The following is a 19,405-nucleotide window of genomic DNA, read 5'->3' on the forward strand; positions in this document are numbered from 1 at the left end:
TCCTACGAATACGAACATCGCGTGTTTCCCTTCTCAAACATGGCCGCAGATGAGCCCTTTCCATACGCTGATGCCTGTCACGTGGCCATGGGCTGCAGCGTTGTGCAATGTTGCCCTTCGCCTGATTGGTCGGCGGTGTGCGAGGTTGTAGGGTTGAGCGCTGCGCAGGGGATTTCGCTGGTGCTGAGACCGCGGCACTTCTAGCACTGCGTCATATTATGTCGTCTCAGGTGGAAACGGCGGCTGCTGTGGATTCCCAGGAGTCCGGGAAGTTGGACGGCTGTGGGCAGGTAATGAGAAGAAGCCGGGCACGCTGCTTTGCTGTGTATGTGCGGTGCCCCCGGGGGGCTACACGAGGGAAGAGAGCTCACACACACTGCACACCACCTGTCACATTGCCTGTACGGCTCTGCTCCATGGCCGCCAAAGTCACTGTGTACTCCGCAACGTGAGCCGTGTTTACTAGTCGGGACACGGGGCTAAACTTGTCTACGATTACTCACTCTACTATTCCTTTCCGACTTTGCCAGTCCTTCCCGACGCTCAGCGACTTTGCCAGTCCTTCCCAACGCTCAGCGGCTTTGCCAGTCCTTCCCGGCTCTCAGCGACTTTGCCAGTCCTTCCCAACGCTCAGCGGCTTTGCCAGTCCTTCCCGGCTCTCAGCGACTTTGCCAGTCCTTCCTGACGCTCAGCGACTTTACCGGTCCTTCCCGACGCTCAGCGACTTTGCCAGTCCTTCCCGACGCTCAGCGACTTTACCAGTCCTTCCCGACGCTCAGCGACTTTGCCAGTCCTTGCCGACGCTCAGCGACTTTGCCAGTCCTTCCCGACGCTCAGCGACTTTGCCAGTCCTTCCCGGCTCTCAGCGACTTTACCAGTCCTTCCCGACGCTCAGCGACTTTGCCAGTCCTTCCCGACGCTCAGCGGCTTTGCCAGTCCTTCCCGACGCTCAGCGGCTTTGCCAGTCCTTCCCGACGCTCAGCGGCTTTGCCAGTCCTTCCCGACGCTCAGCGGCTTTGCCAGTCCTTCCCGATGCTCAGCGGCCTTGCCAGTCCTTCCCGACGCTCAGCGGCTTTGCCAACGCTCAGTGACCAAGCCAGTTCTTACCGACTATGCCAGTCCTTCCCGACGCTCACCGACTATGCCAGTCCTTCCTGACGCTCAGCGACTATGCCAGTCCTTCCCGACACCAAGCTCTGATTGGCGCTCCAGGACTCACTGCCTGCTATGATCTCTAAGCTCTTCAGTTTTTCCGACAGATCCAGACTGAATCATAACATACACTTACCGGCTGCTTTATTAGGTACACCTTGCTAGTATGGTGTTGGACCCCCTTTTGCCTTTAGAACTACCTTAATTCTTCATGGCATAGATTACACATTCATCACTTTGGCCGCTGAGCAACTGCACATCCTGCACCCGACAGCTCAGGAGGAGTTTAATTAATCTGGGGTAGTAGCACCTTTCTTTGTTGTTTATAGATTACGCAAGGTGTTGAAAACATTCCTCAGATTTTGCCAATATTGACAGAATAGCCTCACACAGTTGCTGTAGATTTATCGGCTGCACATCTATGATGCAAATCTCCCGTCCCAAAGGTTGCTCTATTGGATTGAGATTTGGTGACTGTGGAGGCCATTGGAGTACAGTAACCTCCTTGTCATGTTTGAGATGATTTGAGCTTTGTGACATGGTGAATTATCCTGCTGGAAGTAGCCATCAGAAGATGGGTACACTGTAGTCATAAAGGGATGGGTATGGTCAGCAACAATACTTAGTTAGGTCGTAGGGTTTAAAGCAGAGTTCCACCCAAAATTGGAAGTTCCGCTTTAAGCACTCCTTACCCCCTAAATGTGGCTTGTGATTTTTTTTTGGGGGGGGGGGTGGGTACCTAGTTTTGACAGGTACCTGCTCCCCCTTCTGCTCGGGCCGCCTAGGCGATCCGAGCGGATGTTCTCTCCCCCTCCATCTTCTTGGACATGTCACAGGTCCCAGAAGATTTGCTGGCCAATGGGTAGCTACTGCGTGACTCATGCATGCACAGTGCGCACCAGGCTGTGAAGCCGCAAGGTGTCACAGCTGGCTGCCCACACTTGCAATGACGGCGCCGGGGAGAGACAAAAGAGAGAGCCAGGGGTTTGGGCAGCCACATCACTGGACTGTGGGACAGGTGAGTGTGCATTTATTAAAAGTCGGCAGCTACACTTTTATTTTTTATTTTTTTATTTGTTATATTAAAGGGTTTGTAAAGGAATTTTTTTAATTTTTTTTCCCTAAATGGCTTCCTTTACCTTAGTGCAGTCCTCCTTCACTTACCTCATCCTTCCATTTTGCTTTTAAATGTCCTTATATCTTCTGAGAAATCCTCACTTCCTGTTCTTCTGTCTGTAACTCCACACAGTAATGCAAGGCTTTCTCCCTGGTGTGGAGAAAGCCTCCTGAGGGGACAAGCAGGCAAGTCAGGACACTCTCTACTTTGCAGATAGAGAAAGGAGCTGTGTGTTAGTGGGCATCCTGACACTCCTGCTTGCCCCCTCAAGACGATTTCTCCATACCAGGAAGAAAGTGTCGCATTACTGTGTTGAGTTACAGACAGAAGAACAGGAAGTGAAGATTTCTCAGAAGAAATAAGGACATTTAAAAGCAAAATGGAAGGATGAGGTAAGTGAAGGAGGACTGCACTAAGGTAAAGGAAGCTATTTAGGGAAACATTTTCCTTTACAACCCCTTTAAAGTATATAAAATATACTGACTTTTGAAAAACACAACGTCTGGAACTCCACTTTTAACAATGCTCAATTGGTACTAAGGGGCCCAAAGTGTGCCAAGAAAATATCCCCCCGCACCATTACACCACCAGCCTGAAGCCAGTTGATACAAGGCAGGATGGATCCATGCTTTCATGTTTACGCCAAATTCTGACCCTACCAATGTTGCAGCTGAAATCGAGACTCGTAAGACCAGGCAACATTTTTCCAATCTTCTATTGTCCAATTTTGGTGAGCCTGTCCGAATTGTAGCCTTGGTTTCCTGTTCTTAGATGACAAGAGTGGCTCCCGGTGTGGTCGTCTGCTGCTGTAGCCCATCAGCTACAACATCCGATGTGATATGCATTCAGAGATGGTATTCTGCATACATTGGTTGTAATAAGTGGTTGTTTGAGTTACTGTTGCCTTTCTATCATCTCAAACCCTTTCTTCTCTGACCTCAACAATGCATTTTTTACCATTCACTGGATATTTTCTCTTTTTTGGACCATTCTCTGTAAATTCTAGAGATGGTTGTATGTGAAAATTCCAGTAGATCAGAAGTTTTTGAAATACTCAGACCAGCCCATCTGGCACCAACAACAATTCCACATTGAAAGTCACTTAAATCCCCTTTCTTCCCCATTTGGCTGCTCGGTTTGAACTTTAGAAAAATGTTTTCACCACATCTAGATGCCTAAATGCACTGAGTTGCTGCCATGTGATTGGCTGAACACTAATTTGGGTTGCCAAGCAATTGAACAGGTGTACCTAATAAAGTAGCCTGTGAGCCTATGTCTATAGGCGGGGGAATTTGAACTGACAGTCCATTTACATCCAATTAGAGCTAAGATTAATGGAGAGCCTATCCCTCCCCCCTACAGTTAGAACACACCTAGGGAAAACAGGTAGCCCCTTGATCGCCCTCTAGTGTTAACCCCTTCCCTGCCAGTGTCATTTATACATTGATCAGTGCATTTTTATAGCACTGATCAATGCTATAATGTCATTGGTCCACAAAAATGTCATTTGGGGTCAGATTTGTTTGCTGCAATGTCGCATTCCCGCTAATAATCACAGATCGCCGCCATTACCAGTAAAAACAATAACAAAAAATCCCTAAATCTATCCCATAGTTTATAAATGCGATAACTTTTGCACAAACCAATCAAATTGTGTGTGTTTGTTTTTTTTTGTTTTTTAAACCAAAAATATGTAGAATATATATTGGCCTAAACTAATGAATACTTTTTTTTTTTTTTTTTTTTGTTTTGGATATGTATTATAGCAAACAGAAAAAAAGTTTGTTTATTATTATTATAAAACAAAAGAACAAAATTGTCGCTCTTTGTTTATAGTGCAAACCATACACACCGCAGAGGTGATCAAATACCAGCAAAAGAAAGCTATTTGTGGGGAAAAAAGGATGTACATTTTGTTTGGATACAGCATCGCACGACTGCGCAATTGTCAGTTAAAGCAATGCAGTGCCGTATTGCAAAAAATGGCCTGGTCATTAAGGGAGAAAATCCTTCCGGTCCATAAGTGGTTAAAGCTCCTACTTCTTCAGCATGCTTTTTTTTTAAATGCTTATTTGAAGCTTTAATGATGCTTCGCAAATGCCCTGTGTCTGTTGATTTTAAATTTGTTTTAAAGGGCCCAGCTGCTAGGTGGAGTAGGACGCTTCCCGACGAGTCTGCTCCACTCAGGGACAAGCTAGACAGGCAGTCAGTCTGCAGGCAAACGCACTCCTCCCAGCACCCAGCGGCATTGCACACACCATCACTTCCAGGACCCAGCCATTGGCTCTCTCCCCCTGGCCTCCAGCAGACCATCTGCTGCCTCCCCCAAAAGGCTCCTTTCTTACAGGTAAGCCCCGGTGTTTACTCCCGGTGTTTTACTCGACCGCCGCCCCATTCCTCCTGCCCTCTGCCCGGGGACGAGTTGCAGCTGTCCTTTTAAGGATAAGCTGCGGCTTTCCACCCAGACACAGCGGCGGTAATAAAACACCAACAGCTAAGGAATCTCCCCCACACTTCCCAGCAACCTCCCCCAAACTTTGCAGGACGAGATCGTGGCGGCCGCTCATAGGAAAGCCCCCGGCTTCAGCCGAGGCCTAGCGGCACGCTCGAATCAGCGCCCCAAACTAAATCAATCGCCCCCCCCCCCCCCCCCCGTGCTACCCCACACAGCCCCAGCCACCCCAGGACTCCTCGTGCTCCTCCACGAGATCCACTGCTCACACCCCAGCTGTCCCAATACCCTAGCCCCGGCTCGGGCCTAGTCCCGGTCGGCGGCCATCTCAGTACACCCAAAACAATTCCACTAACAGCCATACCACTCACCCCCACCCCTTCCCTGCCACAGCCAGTTTTTCCAGAATTGGCGCATTGTTCAGTATTTTGATCCAGGGTTTCCCGACCGCCTCTTGAGGGGTCAGGAAGGAATTTTTTTTCCCCAGCTATTGCAGATTGGCCAGCACCCCTGGGGTTTTTTCGCCTTCCTCTGGATCAAAAACGGGGAGGGAAGATTTGATGAGTGGCGCCCCACTTAGATTTCTTTCCGCCCATTACCATCTCCCGCCAATCAACAATACTCTCTCGGCATTTTTTCTGCAACTATGGGTAATTTCAGTTACTCTGCAGAAACCATCTGGGAACTAAAACCATTCGCCGCAAACTTACCAGCTGTCACAAAAAAGCTCTAAGGAAGGAGCAACTTCTTAGAGTTAATCGATGATCAACAGTCAAACATCGTAAGCATCTACCCCAGCCAAAGCGCACATTATGCGCTCTGGTCAACACGAGATCGGCAGTAAAACACCGACAAGATATCCACGATTTCATTCTACAAAACGATCTAGACTGCCTATTTATCACAGAAAGCTGGCTCACAGCAGACTGTAACACCATTCTAGGAGAATTGGTGCCAGAAAATTACCGCATCATAACAGAGAACAGAGTAGGGCAAAGAGGAGGAGGCCTGGCAGTGATCCATAAGACTTACCTTGCGATCACTAAACCAGCCCTTCACTACTCACTTCCATTCATGGAAACCCTCACTCTGCAACTACAAACAAATCCTCAGGAGACCGTCCATATTCTACTCTGCTATAGACCACCGGGTCCAAAATCGCAGTTTCTCTCACTTTGGACAGAGTTCATGTCCACTTTCACCCTAAACAACAAACACCTTTTGCTACTCGGGGACTTCAACCTCTGGGCCAACTCCTCACAGGATCCCGTTGCCGATTAGGTCTGCAGCAACTAGTATGTGGGCCCACACATACTTCGGGTCACATGCTCGATCTTATTTTCAGACAAGATTTGGGAAATAAACATTCAAAAAAATGAGCAGTTGCCATGGACAGACCACCATGCAATCAAACTCACAATCATCACAAAGGCCCCCCCAACAAAAACATCAAAACCGGTGACCACACACTGGACTAGATCGCAAAAGAAGCTCTATTCAGAGCTCTTCAAAACCACTTTAGGGAAAAAAATAAAAACCATCCAACCACATCAAACTCCCACAGAAACACTCCATGCCATAAATACTACATACTACATACAATACTATATACAGTCAGCCGACTTAGCAGCGCCCCAAACGCAAAACCTGCATCAGGAAAAACAACCCCAGCTGGTTTAATGACCAGCTGTCGTTACTGAAGCAAGAGCGCAGAAGAGCGGAAGCCGCTTGGAAAAGAAGCTCTTCGGATGAAAACCTATCCGTCTACAAGACAATAACAAAAAAATACCACAAAGAAATATTCAAAGCCAAAAAGAATAATTTCGCCAATATCATCACCAGTGCCCTAAACCGCCCCCGTGAACTCTTCAAGATAGTTACCGAGACCATGAATCCCGTATGTCTTGAAGCCCCCAATTCTGATACCCAAGAATTTTGCAATGAATTATCAGATTATTTCATTAACAAAATTGAAAAAATCCGTGAAAGCATTCAGCAAAACAGTACCGCCCCTAACCCCCCACTTAATTACGCGCCCAATATCCACACAAATGCACTGCAGCCAACAAAGTTCACTCTTAAACCCATCTCCATCGATGCCACAAAAAACATGGTTAGTATTTTGCGAAATAGCACAGCGCCTAATGATATCCCCACCAAACTGCTGAAGGAATGTGCCGATGTTCTCCTATCACGCAGCTGATAAACCAGTCCTTTAAGGAAGGCATAGTGCCCTCCCAGTTGAAACGGGGCATAATCAAACCCATCTTAAAGAAACCCACCCTCGATCCCAAAGACCCAACTCACCGTCGTCCCATAACAGGCCTGAATGTCCTCTCCAAGGTAATGGAGAAAGTAGTGGTACAACAGCTGCAACAGCATCTAGATACCTACAATCTACTCGATCCATTTCAATCTGGTTTCCGTCCTGGAAACGGGACAGAAACAGCGCTACTCAAAATATGGGATGACGCTCTGGAGGCCGCAGACGAAGGAGAATCTTGTCTCCTAGTTCTGTTGGACCTAAGCGCAGCTTTAGACACGGTAGACCACAAACTATTACTGACTCGGCTAGCTGAAGTAGCCAGAGTCGCAGAAGGTGATCTACCTTGGTTCTCCTCTTTTCTGGAAAACCGATCACAAATAGTAAAATTGGGACCTTTCACTTCTGAAAAACGCACGTCATGCGGAGTCCCTCAAGGATTCCCTCTGTCGCCGGTGCTGTTTAACATCTATCTTCGCCCTCTCTTTGAAATCATCAGTAGCCAAAAACTACTTTATCACTCTTATGCAGACAACACGCAACTGTATTTTCGCATCTGCAACAAAAAGGATCATCATCTCAGTCTAGAGACATGTCTCTCTTTGATAGAAAACTGGATGACAAAGAGTTATCTTAAACTCAACAGCTCCAAAACAGAACTTCTCCTGTTTCACGCCAGTCGTAAGAATCAACTGGCAACAACTTGGACACCCCCACCCATTCTGGGCCAAATCATCACCCATAGCGCCAAAGTCAAAAGTCTCGGGGTCATCTTTGACGCCTACATGACAATGGACGCACAAATAGGGTCAGTAGTCAGCAGATCTCACCATCTCCTGCACCTACTACGTAGACTTATTCCATTCATTCCCAAAGAAGACATAGCAGTCGTGGTGGGAACAATTGTGAACTCCAGACTTGACTATGCAAATGCCCTCTACCTCGGACTCCCAAAGTACCAAATCTCTCGTCTCCAAGTCGTTCAAAATACGGCCGCCAGACTTGTGACTGGGATAAAACCCTGGGAATCCATCTCGCCTTCACTAAGAACCCTCCACTGGTTGCCAGTAAAAGACAGAATTACTTTCAAAGCACTCTGTCTGACACATAAGTGCATCCATGGGAAGGCCCCCCAATATCTATGCCAAAAAATAAAAGCTCACAACTCCAATCGCGTTCTGCGATCCACAAACCAAAATCTGCTCCAGATACCCAAAGCTAAATACAAGTCCAAAGGAGAAAGAAGATTTGCGCTGCAAGGTCCCACACTATGGAATGCTTTACCAACCAGCATTCGGTTGGAGGAGAACCACTTGGCCTTTAAAAGAAGGATAAAAACTCATCTCTTTTGATATCAAAGGGGAAAGGAACAAGCGCCCAGAGGCGATTTAGTTCGCATGTGCTGCGCTATATAAGTTCTTCATTCATTCAACTCCCAGATCAATAGTATCCCTGTACAGCAAATCCCCAGTTCATTACCCTTGTACAGAATATCCCCTAGCTCTGCTGATGCCCCGCTCAGTAGTATCCCCCAGCTCTGCTTATTTATCTTCATGTTTCTTGATCCTCCTCTCTCTGGTCCCCACTCACCTTTTGCTATATTGCTCCCACACTGAACACCACATGTGACATTGCTTTTTGTTCCTGCTCCGGTCCCCCCAGCTCTGCCAATCCTCTGCTGCTCAGTTCTCTCTCTCCGATCCCTGCTCACTTTCTGCTATAGTGTTCCCATGTTTCACACCAGGTGTGCCATCTGCTAGACCAGTCTGGACCCCGCTCACCTACCTGCTGCTGCACACCAGATGTGACGCCTGCACCAAACACTTCCAGAATATATATACACATGAACCAGAAGTGACTGCTGATGACGTCTTTTCGATTTGCTTGTTGCTTTCCCATTACATCCTGGAATATCTCATACCTGCAATTCGTTCGAAAAAAGTGAAAAAGCTAAAGCTAAAAAAAAACCTCAAAAGCTGCAGGTGCTCTAAGCGAGCTTTGTCATGGACATCTATGGAGGCTTTGAAGATGTTTTGAAGCACCAAAAAAGTGACATGGGGTATACATTTTAAAGCAAACACAACGTGTAAACAGGATTGTAAGCTTACCATTTTATTTAATAACTGGTGCTTTGATTGGCATTCAGAGTGCTTTAAAAGAAAGAGTGTCCAATGCTACATTTTGAAACAAGTTTAAACATGCCTTTAGAGGGCCAGTTCCCAACAGAATTGCACAGGAATGTGATGTGTGATTCCTGCGTACTCCTTTGCAGTGCACACCGCAATGCACAGAAAGTAGTGCTTGCACCAGATTGTGTATTACTGCAGTACCATGTGGTCTGGTGCCCACAAACACACTGCATTTGCAATTTGCATTCGGAATGTATTGGCACCCCGAAGCTCAAAAAGCGGTGTGTTTTGAACGCAGTGCAGGAAATTAATAGGGAACGCAGCTTTTTTACACCACGTTCTGGTGTAAACCGGCCCCAAGTCTGTTCTATATCCTTTTTCCGGCAAGAATCGTATTTCTAGTTTTAGGCTACCTCTATTTTCTTCAACATATGGAATACAAATGTAACCTGATGTGAACTGTAAGACAACAGATGTACAAAAGGGGGATTCCATTTTCATGTTTTTTTTTACACATAATTCCAGTATGAAAGGACCCTAATAGTGCTCTTGGACCCTTTTTAAAGCGATATTAAACCCCAAAGCAAACATTTATCATATTGCAACTTGCCAATCCATCCAAAAAGTCTGTTGTATTTCAACAGAACAAGTTCTACCACAAATGTAGCAGTTACATTTATCACTGATAGGGGTGCATACAATAATCCGCTTTTATTTATGTAAAACCTTTATCCCTAAAGAAGCAAAACTTTATTTTAACTCCTTAAAAAGTGTTAGCTAGATCTAAATCTGGTAGTACATCTAACACTCCCCTTTTCCCTAGACTGGCAATGGCTGTCCAAAGGTGTCCCTGTTGCTCCTTTATCCAGAATGTAGGCACTCAAGTCCTCATGCACGCAGGACATTTTCTAAACTCTTCTAGAAGCCTTCTTCCTTACAATTGTAACAGCGTCCAACGCATTTACCTGTGTCGAGCATTTGAGCGTAATTCATTTTAATAGCCAAAATAAAAAATAATTTATTCTAGCCAATGAAATGAATTAATGAGCAAGTGCTAAACGTGCCTAGTGTTCATGTGCATTTAACGTGTGGTTGCAAGAAAGAAATTTTGCACAGTGTATAGCCGGCCTAACTCTAGAAACAGTAAATTAAAGGAGTTGTAAAGGAAACATTTTTAATGTCTGCTAGGTAGACAGACAGAATAGTGTAATGATTCTGTTAAAAAACAAGTAAATACCTATTAAATTCCTTCATCTATATCACCTCCGGCGTTCTAGTTTCTGTTCTCTCATTCACTTCCTGGTTTGCGGCGCTTGTTCATGTAAGAACTACATTTCCCAGTATGCATTGTGGCACGCCCAGTAATTCACACCTCCTTGAAGTCTCTAACACGTAGAGAGCATCCTGCCGCACAGATGTAGTTCCCAGGAGGGGGTGAGCATGTGGCTGACCACCATAGTAAAGCCTCCCGTTCACGGTGGTGAGTAATAATCAGACAAGCAGGAAGTGAACAGAGAAGAAGTAGAGCAACTTCTGAGCAAAAACGAACAATGAGGAAGTGAAAAGAGGAATGTCTGCAAGTAAAGGATGTTTATTATGGAAAAAAAAATGTTTCCTTTACAACCCCTTTAAAATATCCAGCCAGCCCTGAGCCCCAGCTGGTGTAGAAAATCTTTGGTTAACTAAGAGATAATGTAATACAGATATGTAAATTTAATCCAAGGTCCCACTGTCTCCCTACCTGCCTGTTCCAGGTGGGACAGTTGGTCTGCCCAAGCTGCTCTTCTTGCTGATCTCCAATGTACCCAACCCCTTTCACTGATGTCGTCATACAGCCACCACCAGAAGTTTTGAGAATGGCACAAATAATACATTTTACAAAGTCTGCTGCTTCAGTGTTTTTAGATCTTTTTGCCAGATGTTACTATTGTATACTGAAGTATAATTATGAGTATTTCATAAGGCTCCATGCACACTGAAGCTGATAAACTGTAGTTTATTGGCGTTTTGGCTTTTTTTCTTAAAGCCCATAAACTGAACTCTGTTAGCCTATGTGTCCATGCACACCTGGGCGTTTTTTTGTGTTAATGAGCTTTTGGAGTTTATTGGCTTTTTTCTGAACACCCGAAATTTGCGTTCAAAGTGACGTTTTTCGGCGGGGAAAAAACGCGAAACGCTGAAACGTTCAAAAACGCTGGCACCAGCATTTTTTTTATCCATTGAAAAAAAAAAAAAAAGCTACCCCCGAAAATGGCTCATTAAAGCTATTGCAAAAATGCAAAGCTACTGGCATTATTTTATAGCTTTTTTTTTTAGCTTCAGTGTGCATGGAGCCTAAGTGTCAAAGGCTTTTGTTGACCATTACATTACGTTTTATGCAAAGAGTCAATATTTGCAGTGTTGACCCTTCTTTTTCAAGACCTCTGCAAATCACCCTGGCATGTTGTCTGGGCCACATCTTCACTTGGCAGCCTATTCTTCTATAATCAATGCTAGGAGTTCTTCTTTTTTTTTTTTTTTCTTTTTTTTTTTTTTTTTTTTTTTTTTTTACATGCCTCTTGAGGCTTGACCACAAGTTCTCAATGGCATTAAGATCTGGGGAGTTTCCTGACCATGAACCAAAAATGTCAATGTTTTTGTGCCCCAAGCCACTTGGTTATCACTTTTGCCTTATGGCAAGGTGCTCCATCATGCTGTAAAAGGCATTGTTTATCACCAAACTGTTCTTGGAGAGAACTTACTCTCTTAGGAGTCTTTTGTACTATTCTTAATTCATGGCTGTGTTCTTAGGCACAATTGTGAGCGAGACCACTCCCTTGGTTGAAAAGCAGCCTCCCACATGAATGGTCTCGGGATGCTTTCTGATGGTAGCGCTCCCCTTTTCTTCTCCTGACAAGGATTTTTCCGGATGTCCCAAACTATCGGAAATGGGATTCCTCAGTCCAATTCCGGTACCATTTGCAGAATATCAGTCTGTCCCTGATGGTTTTTCCTGGAGAAAAATTAATTCTTTGCTGCCCTTCTTGGCACAACTCCATCCTCCAAAAGTCTTTGCCTCACTGTATGTGCAGATGTACCCGTGCCTGCCTGCTGCCAATCCTGAGCAAGCTCTGCTGTAGTGCAGCTGAATCCACTGTAGGAGACGGTCCTGGCACCTGCTGGACTTTCTTGGGCCCCTGAAGCCGCCTTCACAACAGTTGAACCTCTCTCCTTGAAGTTCTCGATGACTTGATAAATGGTTGATTTGGATGCAATCTTGGTAGCAGCAATATCCTTGCCATTGAATCCCTTTTTGTGCAAAGCAGTGATGAATGCACATGTTTTTTTGTGGGTAACCATGGTCAACAGAGGAAGAACAATGATTTCAAGCACCCCCTCCTTTTTAAAGCTTAGTCTTATTTTAACAGCATTACAGAATGGTTTTCAGCCTTGTCCTCGTCCCTGTGTTAACGAGAGAATCCCTGACATGATGCCAGCTGGTCCTTATTTTTTTTTCTTTTGAGATTCAGTTCATTTTCATGGCAAAGAGGGACTTTGCAATACATCTGATCACTCTTCATAACTCTTCATTTACCTGATGATGTGAGAAAAGGTTGGTCGGCTGCTGTGCTCTTTATTACATCATCCTCTAGTAAAACAAGCATTTATCAGATCCAGCTGCAAATTGCAAGACTGACTGTGAATGAAATCTAAAAGCAGAGAGGGTCCACCGCAAAGTTGGGACATGACACAAGATTTCTTGATAGAAATTACCAACATCCTAGCGCAGTGTGTTCCCTCCACGCTAGTAAGCAATGGGCATATTGCTAGGGATTCATACCCTTGTTTTAGATGGGCCATGTTTTCCTTTATGTTGGATATTCTGGCTTTTTTTTTTTTTCCCTCTTGAGAGACCATAATTCTGACCATGCCAATGTAATGGCACCTTTTGATATTGATGTAATTAGTTCAAGTACCCTTGTAACAAAGGCAGCAACTGTGGATATCTAGTAAATAAGGAACAATTGTTGGTTTTGCTAATGGGGGGGAAAAATAATTTATTAATTTTCATACAACTTTTTATCACTCTTAATATTACTACATGTTTTCTCTTGGAAGTCTGTTTATTTGTTTTTTTTTCTTGCAGTTAGTGGTTATCATATCACATCCAGTTCAACTCCTGTTGGATTACCCAAGATTATCCTAATTTGTTGTGCCATCTGTCTCTTGCGGATTATGAATATTTACTGCTCACTCAGATTTGTTGGTGCTTCAAGGGCAACTCTTATTTTGTAGGATTAAAGCACTTGTAAAGTCAAACATTTTTTTTTGTTTATATTAAAAAGAAAAAAAAACATACTTGCCTGCTCTGTGCAATGGTATTGCACAGAGTGGCCCCTTTTGGGGTCCCCCGCTAGTGCAGTCCACTGCTCCTACTCTGTGTGCCCCCACAGCAAGTTGCTTGCTATGGGGGCACACATGCGGGCTCACTTCAAGCCATGTTGTGTGCATCCTCTGTGGAGAGAAGAGAACCTTCCCATCCCAAAGAACAACCGTCTCTGCAGCACTCCACCAATCAGGCCTGTATGGGAGAGTGGCCAGACAGAAGCCACTCTTCAGTAAATGTATTTTACACTGCCTTAGGCCCCTTTCAGACTGGGGCGGGAGCTGCGGTGGCGGTATAACACCGCTAAAAATAGCGGCGCTATACCGCCGGAATTGCCGCGGGTATCAGCCGCTAGCGGTGCGGTATTAACCCCCGCTAGCGGCCGATAAAGAGTTAATACCGCCCGCAATGCGCCTCTATAGAGGCGCATTGCGGGCGGTATTGCCGCGGTTCCCATTGTTTTCAATGTGAAGGAGCGGTATACATGCCGCTCCTCTCACCGCTCCAAAGATGCTGCTGACAGGAGATTTTTTTGTCTCCCGCCAGCGCATCGCCTCAGTGTGAATGCCCTCGGGCTTTCACATTGAGTCTGCAGTGCAGGAGTTTTTCAGGCGGGATAGCAGCGCTATTTTTAGCGCTTTACCGCCTGAAAAACTCCTCAATGTGAAAGGGGCCTTAGAATGAAGAAAAAAAGGTGCATATAAATTAGGTTTAGTTTTTATGACCGCACAGGGAATCTCCCTGCTGGTGACACGGGCAGATGTTCTAAACCGCCCCAACATCAAACCCAGGGTGGGGACTACCCTACTGGTGAGTGATGGGGCAGGTCTGGGGAAAGGCAGTTCTGGACTCCTGTCCCTCTGTTATCTGCTGGTTGGGAAAAGTGCATGAGTACAGTGGTGGGGGGGAGACCCATGAGGCATTGCTTTTCACAAGTTCTCAGACACTTACTGACGTGTGGATGGTGTACTGAGCTGTATGTGTGCTGCACTGTATTTCCTGATAAGTAAATAATGCATTCTGTATGCATGCATGCCAACTAATCGATTCGTTGTCAATTTAATTGATTACTTTCAGCCCTAAAACACCTCTGAGGGAAGCCATAGGCACCTGCTGCCTTTGCTGTAATTACTGGGAGGTGAGAGGAGAATGCAAGGACCTAACTTGCATGTGCGTCTCCTATGCTGCTGGCTTGCTAAGGTGACACCTGCAAATGGCAAACGGGCAGGGGGTACCAGTGGCTTGTTACTGGCCACAGAAGGAAAAAAAGTCAGTTTCTAAAAAGAAGAAAAATTTGAAATTTTAATATCACTTAAAGCTGCTTTTTTACATGTATATTAAACAAAACAAAAAACTATTATTCTTTAAAGATTGATCACTTTCCGACTGGCTTCAGGGTTCTCGGCTCTTTGAAACTTGAACGCTTACTAGGATACACCCTCTATTTTGCTGCACCTGGGATTTTGTCAATTATGTTAATTGAGCTCCTTCTGTATTATATAATACTTGAATGTTTACTGGTTAAGAAAATGCAACACAAAGGACAGATGTGTAGCATGCTTAAAACTCTCTATGCTTGTATTTAAAGTAGAAATGTGCCTAGGCAAAGTAATGGGCCCACTTCATAACAATAGGGCCCACAGAAAATCCTGTGTAAGTCTTGGTTTCTGAAATAGAATGTACACATTGCTATATGAACTTCACCTCACTCCTTAAAATGAATACACACATTTATTAGCGCACAAGGAAGGTAGCTACAGGATGATTATTGTGCTGTTATGAAACAAGCTTGTTACTTTGCCTTGACAAGGCGGAAAAGAGTTCACTTTAGTGTTACAAACCCAGGGTTTACTATATCTGGTCTCCCACAGTACACAGAACATGGAAATTGCATATCAAAAAAGTGTGGTGTGCTTTTGTATTCAGCCCCCTTCACTATGATGCCCTTAACTAAAATCCAGTGGAACCAATTGCCTCCAGAAGTCACCTTAGTAAATAGAGTCCACCTGTGTGTAATTTAATCTCAGTATAAAAACAGCTGTTCTGTGAAGCCCTCAGAGGTTTGCTAGAGAATTTTAGTGAACAAACCGCACCATGAAGGCCAAGGAACACACCAGACAGGTCAGGGATAAAGTTGTGGGGAATTTTAAAGCAGGGTTAGGTTATAAAAAAAATATCCCAAGCTTTGAACATCTCAAATAGCACTGTTCAATCCATCACTAGAAAATGGAAAGAGTATGGCACAACTGCAAACCTACCAAGACATGGCCGTCCACCTAAACTGACAGGCCAGGCAAAGAGAGCATTAATCCGAGAAGTGGCCAGAGGCCCATGATAACACTGGAGGAGCTGCAGAGATCCACAGCTCAGGTGGGAGAATCTCCACAGGACAACTATCTTGCACTTCACAAATCTGGCCTTTATGGAAGAGTGGCAAGAAGAAAGCCATTGTTGAAAGAAAGCCATAAGAAGTCCCGTTTGTAATTTGCGAGAAGCCATGTGGTGGACACAGCAAGCATGTGGAAGAAGGTGCTCTGGTCAGATGAGACTAAAATGTAACTTTTTGGACTTAAACGTACAGCCAGAGCTACAATGTAATGGTTTCGATCAAAGCATATTCACGTGTTAGAATAGGCCAGTCAAAGACGAGTCCTAAATCCAACTGAGAATCTGTGGCAAGAATTGAAAATTGCTGTTCAGACGCTCTCCATGCAATTTTTTTTGTATAATAAGGTAAAAGATGATGATATGCCAAGAATCATTAGTGCTGGACTTCAGGCATCGCCATTGACTGGCATGGGGTGATGTAACTCCTGCCCACAAGGAGTCGTTGGTCATCCCAGAGCACAGGAACTGTGCATATGCACAACTCTATTTGCATTCTGCAGAAGACTGTGAGCATGCAAGTAGCTGTATTTATTTGCAGAAAAGACATTGCTTGTCTCTAATGTAATGAAAGACTGCCTGCTCACAGTCTGCTGTAAAATGCCTTCAGTTCCGCTTTAGGGAAATATGTGTGCTCTATATTGGAGTAAATTAGGTTAATCTTTTTTTTGTAAAGGCCCCTTTCACACGTGCGGACCATATGTCCACTTTTTCATCCATTCGTTTGCGGATGAAAAAGGGATATACATTGGTCCCTATGTGATTGCGGGTGTCAGCGGATAAACATCCGCTGACACCCGTAATCACCCGCCTCCTCAAAGATCTGATTTTGCGGACGGAAGAAAACCCTATTTTTTTTTCTTCTGTCTGCGGATCGGATGAACACGGACACAAAGCCCATGTTCATCCGATCCCCTCATTGGGGAGAGCGGAGAAAAGACAGGGCGGTCCCTGCACAGTGTGCGGGGACCGCCCTGTCAGCCGCCGGCTCAGCGGGGATATACGGAGCGATCCCTGGTGAGCTTACGGATACACGGAGGCGGATCATTACTGATCCGTCCCGTGTGAAAGGGTCCTTAATGTTTCCCTTTTAAATTTGCTCTCTCTCCCTTTTTCTATCATTTTTATTGTGATCTTGTTTGCCTTTTTTTTTTATGTGTGTTGTGATTGCTGTTAATCTGGTCATTGTAATAAAGCCTGTCAGTTTAGTTCTGTTAGTAAAACTAGTTAAATTATTTTCTTTGGGAAAGGCACCAGAAACTTGTTCTAGAGATCTGTTTTCATATGTAGTAATCTCCTAAATGCCCCTAAGCAGTCTAATGGAGGTTGTATGTTGCAATCCCAGTGACTCAGTTCACACAATTCTTCAAGCTGCTTTGCATATAGAAGCAGTGACCTGGCTAAGTAGTGTGCTTGTGTAGTGTTTAGTGTCTAATATAGTTTAGTTGTGCAATGAACCTTTCAGTTCATTGGAACTGCCTGATAACTATAGCTGCCTACCTGGTAAATGTGTTCTGTTTCAGTGTAATCTATAACAGGTGTGGTTGTGTGTTAGAATGTCAATTGAGACTTCTGGATGAATAGTTTATCCACTCTGTAAAGGTTGCACTACTATGTACAGCAGTGTTTCTCAACTCCAGTCCTCAAGGCACACCAACAGGTCATGTTTTCAGGCTTTCCATTATTTTGCACAGGGGATTTAATTAGTTTCACTGCCTTAGTAATTACCACAGCCATTTCATCTGAGGGAAATCCTGAAAACATGACCTGTTGGTGCGCCTTGAGGATTGGAGTTGAGAAACACTGATGTACAGTATCTCACCATTCTAATGGGCAGTAATAGTTGCAGGATCGTTTGTGTTGTTTAGTTTACCTTTTTGTATTATTCTTTACCAAAGTTTAGCTTGCTTTATTGACTTTTTTAAATTGCATATACTTCTAGTCTGGTTGTGGTAATGCAGATGTTGGGAAATTTTTAAATACTGGCTACCACTAAAGTGTGTGTGTGTGTGTGTGTATGTGTATGTGTATGTGTATGTGTGTATGTGTGTGTGTGTGTGTGTGTGTATATATATATATATATATATATATATATAATAAACATATTCAACTCGCCTGCTCTTTGTGACAATCTTGTACGAAGTGTCCCCGAACCGCCTCTTCTAAGGTCCACCTGCAGGCGATATTGGCTCCTCCTGTGTCTGCAACTTGCTTTGGGGGCAGACCCGCTCGAGCTGTTTGGGTCCACTCTGCTCACAGGATTTGACTGACCACAGCAGGAGCAAACAGCAAGTGGCGGAATGTTTGATTCTTCATCATCATACACTAAACAAAAACATCGGAAAGACATACAAAAACATATATAGGGCTGCAACTAACGATTACTTTCATAATCTATTAGTTGGCCTGTTCATTTTTTGATCGGATAAAAGGCAACAAAAAAAAGTTTGTATGATTTAGCTAATATGTAAAGTTTAAAAAAAGACAATTTATTCTTGAATTATATGCAGTAGTAAATTTAACCAGCTATATGGTTAGGGTAAGGCTTGACAAATTTGCTTAGAATCTAGGAGCCAGCTAAAAAAAGTTAGGATTTTTTTAAATTGGCTGCCCCGTTGCAAGGAACTGTATGTTCGGGGCTTCGGGCAGTAAGAATTGCTCACGCCTGGTGCAAAGCAAAGAAAGACCAACATATTATTTTTCTTTTTTATCAGATTTTGCAAATAAGTTCTTTTTCTCCTTCACCGATGTGTGCTGATAGGCTGCACTGAGGTGTCACTGACAGTCATTACTGATGGGCACTGACAGGCAGCACTGAGGTGGCAATGATGGGCACTGACGGGTGGCACTCCCCGTCCACAGCAGTGGTAAGAAACAGGCGACCGATCAAGCCCGCAACCTCAACCCCAGCTGGGGTTCCAAACTGGGAAGGTGACATTGCAAGCCACGCTCCTCAGCACTGCCCACCAGAGGACGCTGGTTCGCAGAAAGGAGCGTATATCGCGCTCCAGCGGGCCATAAAGCTGCGTCCTCAATTTTAGCCAACCCGACCTGAGTCCGCGTGGCAGGAATCCAAACCACTTCTGCAGTGTAAACCCGGGTGCCATGACATAGTTTCCAGTCGCCATTGCGGCCTGTATATACATCTTTCTTACATGTTGGTCAGCATGGGTGTTAAAACAACAAAGAAATGGCAGTGCGATATCCTCATTAGAACGATAAAGTAATTTATTTCATAAAAACAAATGGTACACATGTAAAAACAGGCCGCTTTTTTTTTTTTTTTTCCCCCCTCTGAAAACAAGTGCAGGAACTTAACCATGACCACCAGCCTTCTTCCACAGCTGCTTACCTCTGCATCCCCTGTCCACATCTCGCTTCCACCCCTCTTCAGCTCTGACCTCTCTGCATGCCATACCCACCCCCTTATTCCTCCCCCTTAAAAGCTCCACCATCTTCCACATGTCCAACTTTTGCTGCTGTGTTAAGCTGAAGCACCCAGCCAGCTCTAGTACCTTCCCTCACACTGCAGTTTTCTTTG

The 19,405-nt window shown here is 44.7% G+C and overlaps 1 protein-coding gene across 1 annotated transcript in view; it reads left to right on the forward strand.

Moving 5' to 3' along the window:
• Positions 1-102: 102 nt before the first annotated feature.
• Positions 103-19,405, forward strand: part of TXLNG (taxilin gamma) — a 79,262-nt gene continuing 59,959 nt past the window's right edge. Inside the window, exon 1 of the mRNA XM_040336872.1 lies at positions 103-290. Within this exon, the coding sequence (XP_040192806.1) occupies positions 219-290 (72 nt within the window). The 5' untranslated portion in view covers positions 103-218. The remainder of the gene's footprint in view (positions 291-19,405) is intronic.

The sequence above is a fragment of the Rana temporaria genome, chromosome 2 (assembly GCF_905171775.1).
Source record: "Rana temporaria chromosome 2, aRanTem1.1, whole genome shotgun sequence".
NCBI classification, from domain to species: Eukaryota; Metazoa; Chordata; class Amphibia; order Anura; family Ranidae; genus Rana; species Rana temporaria.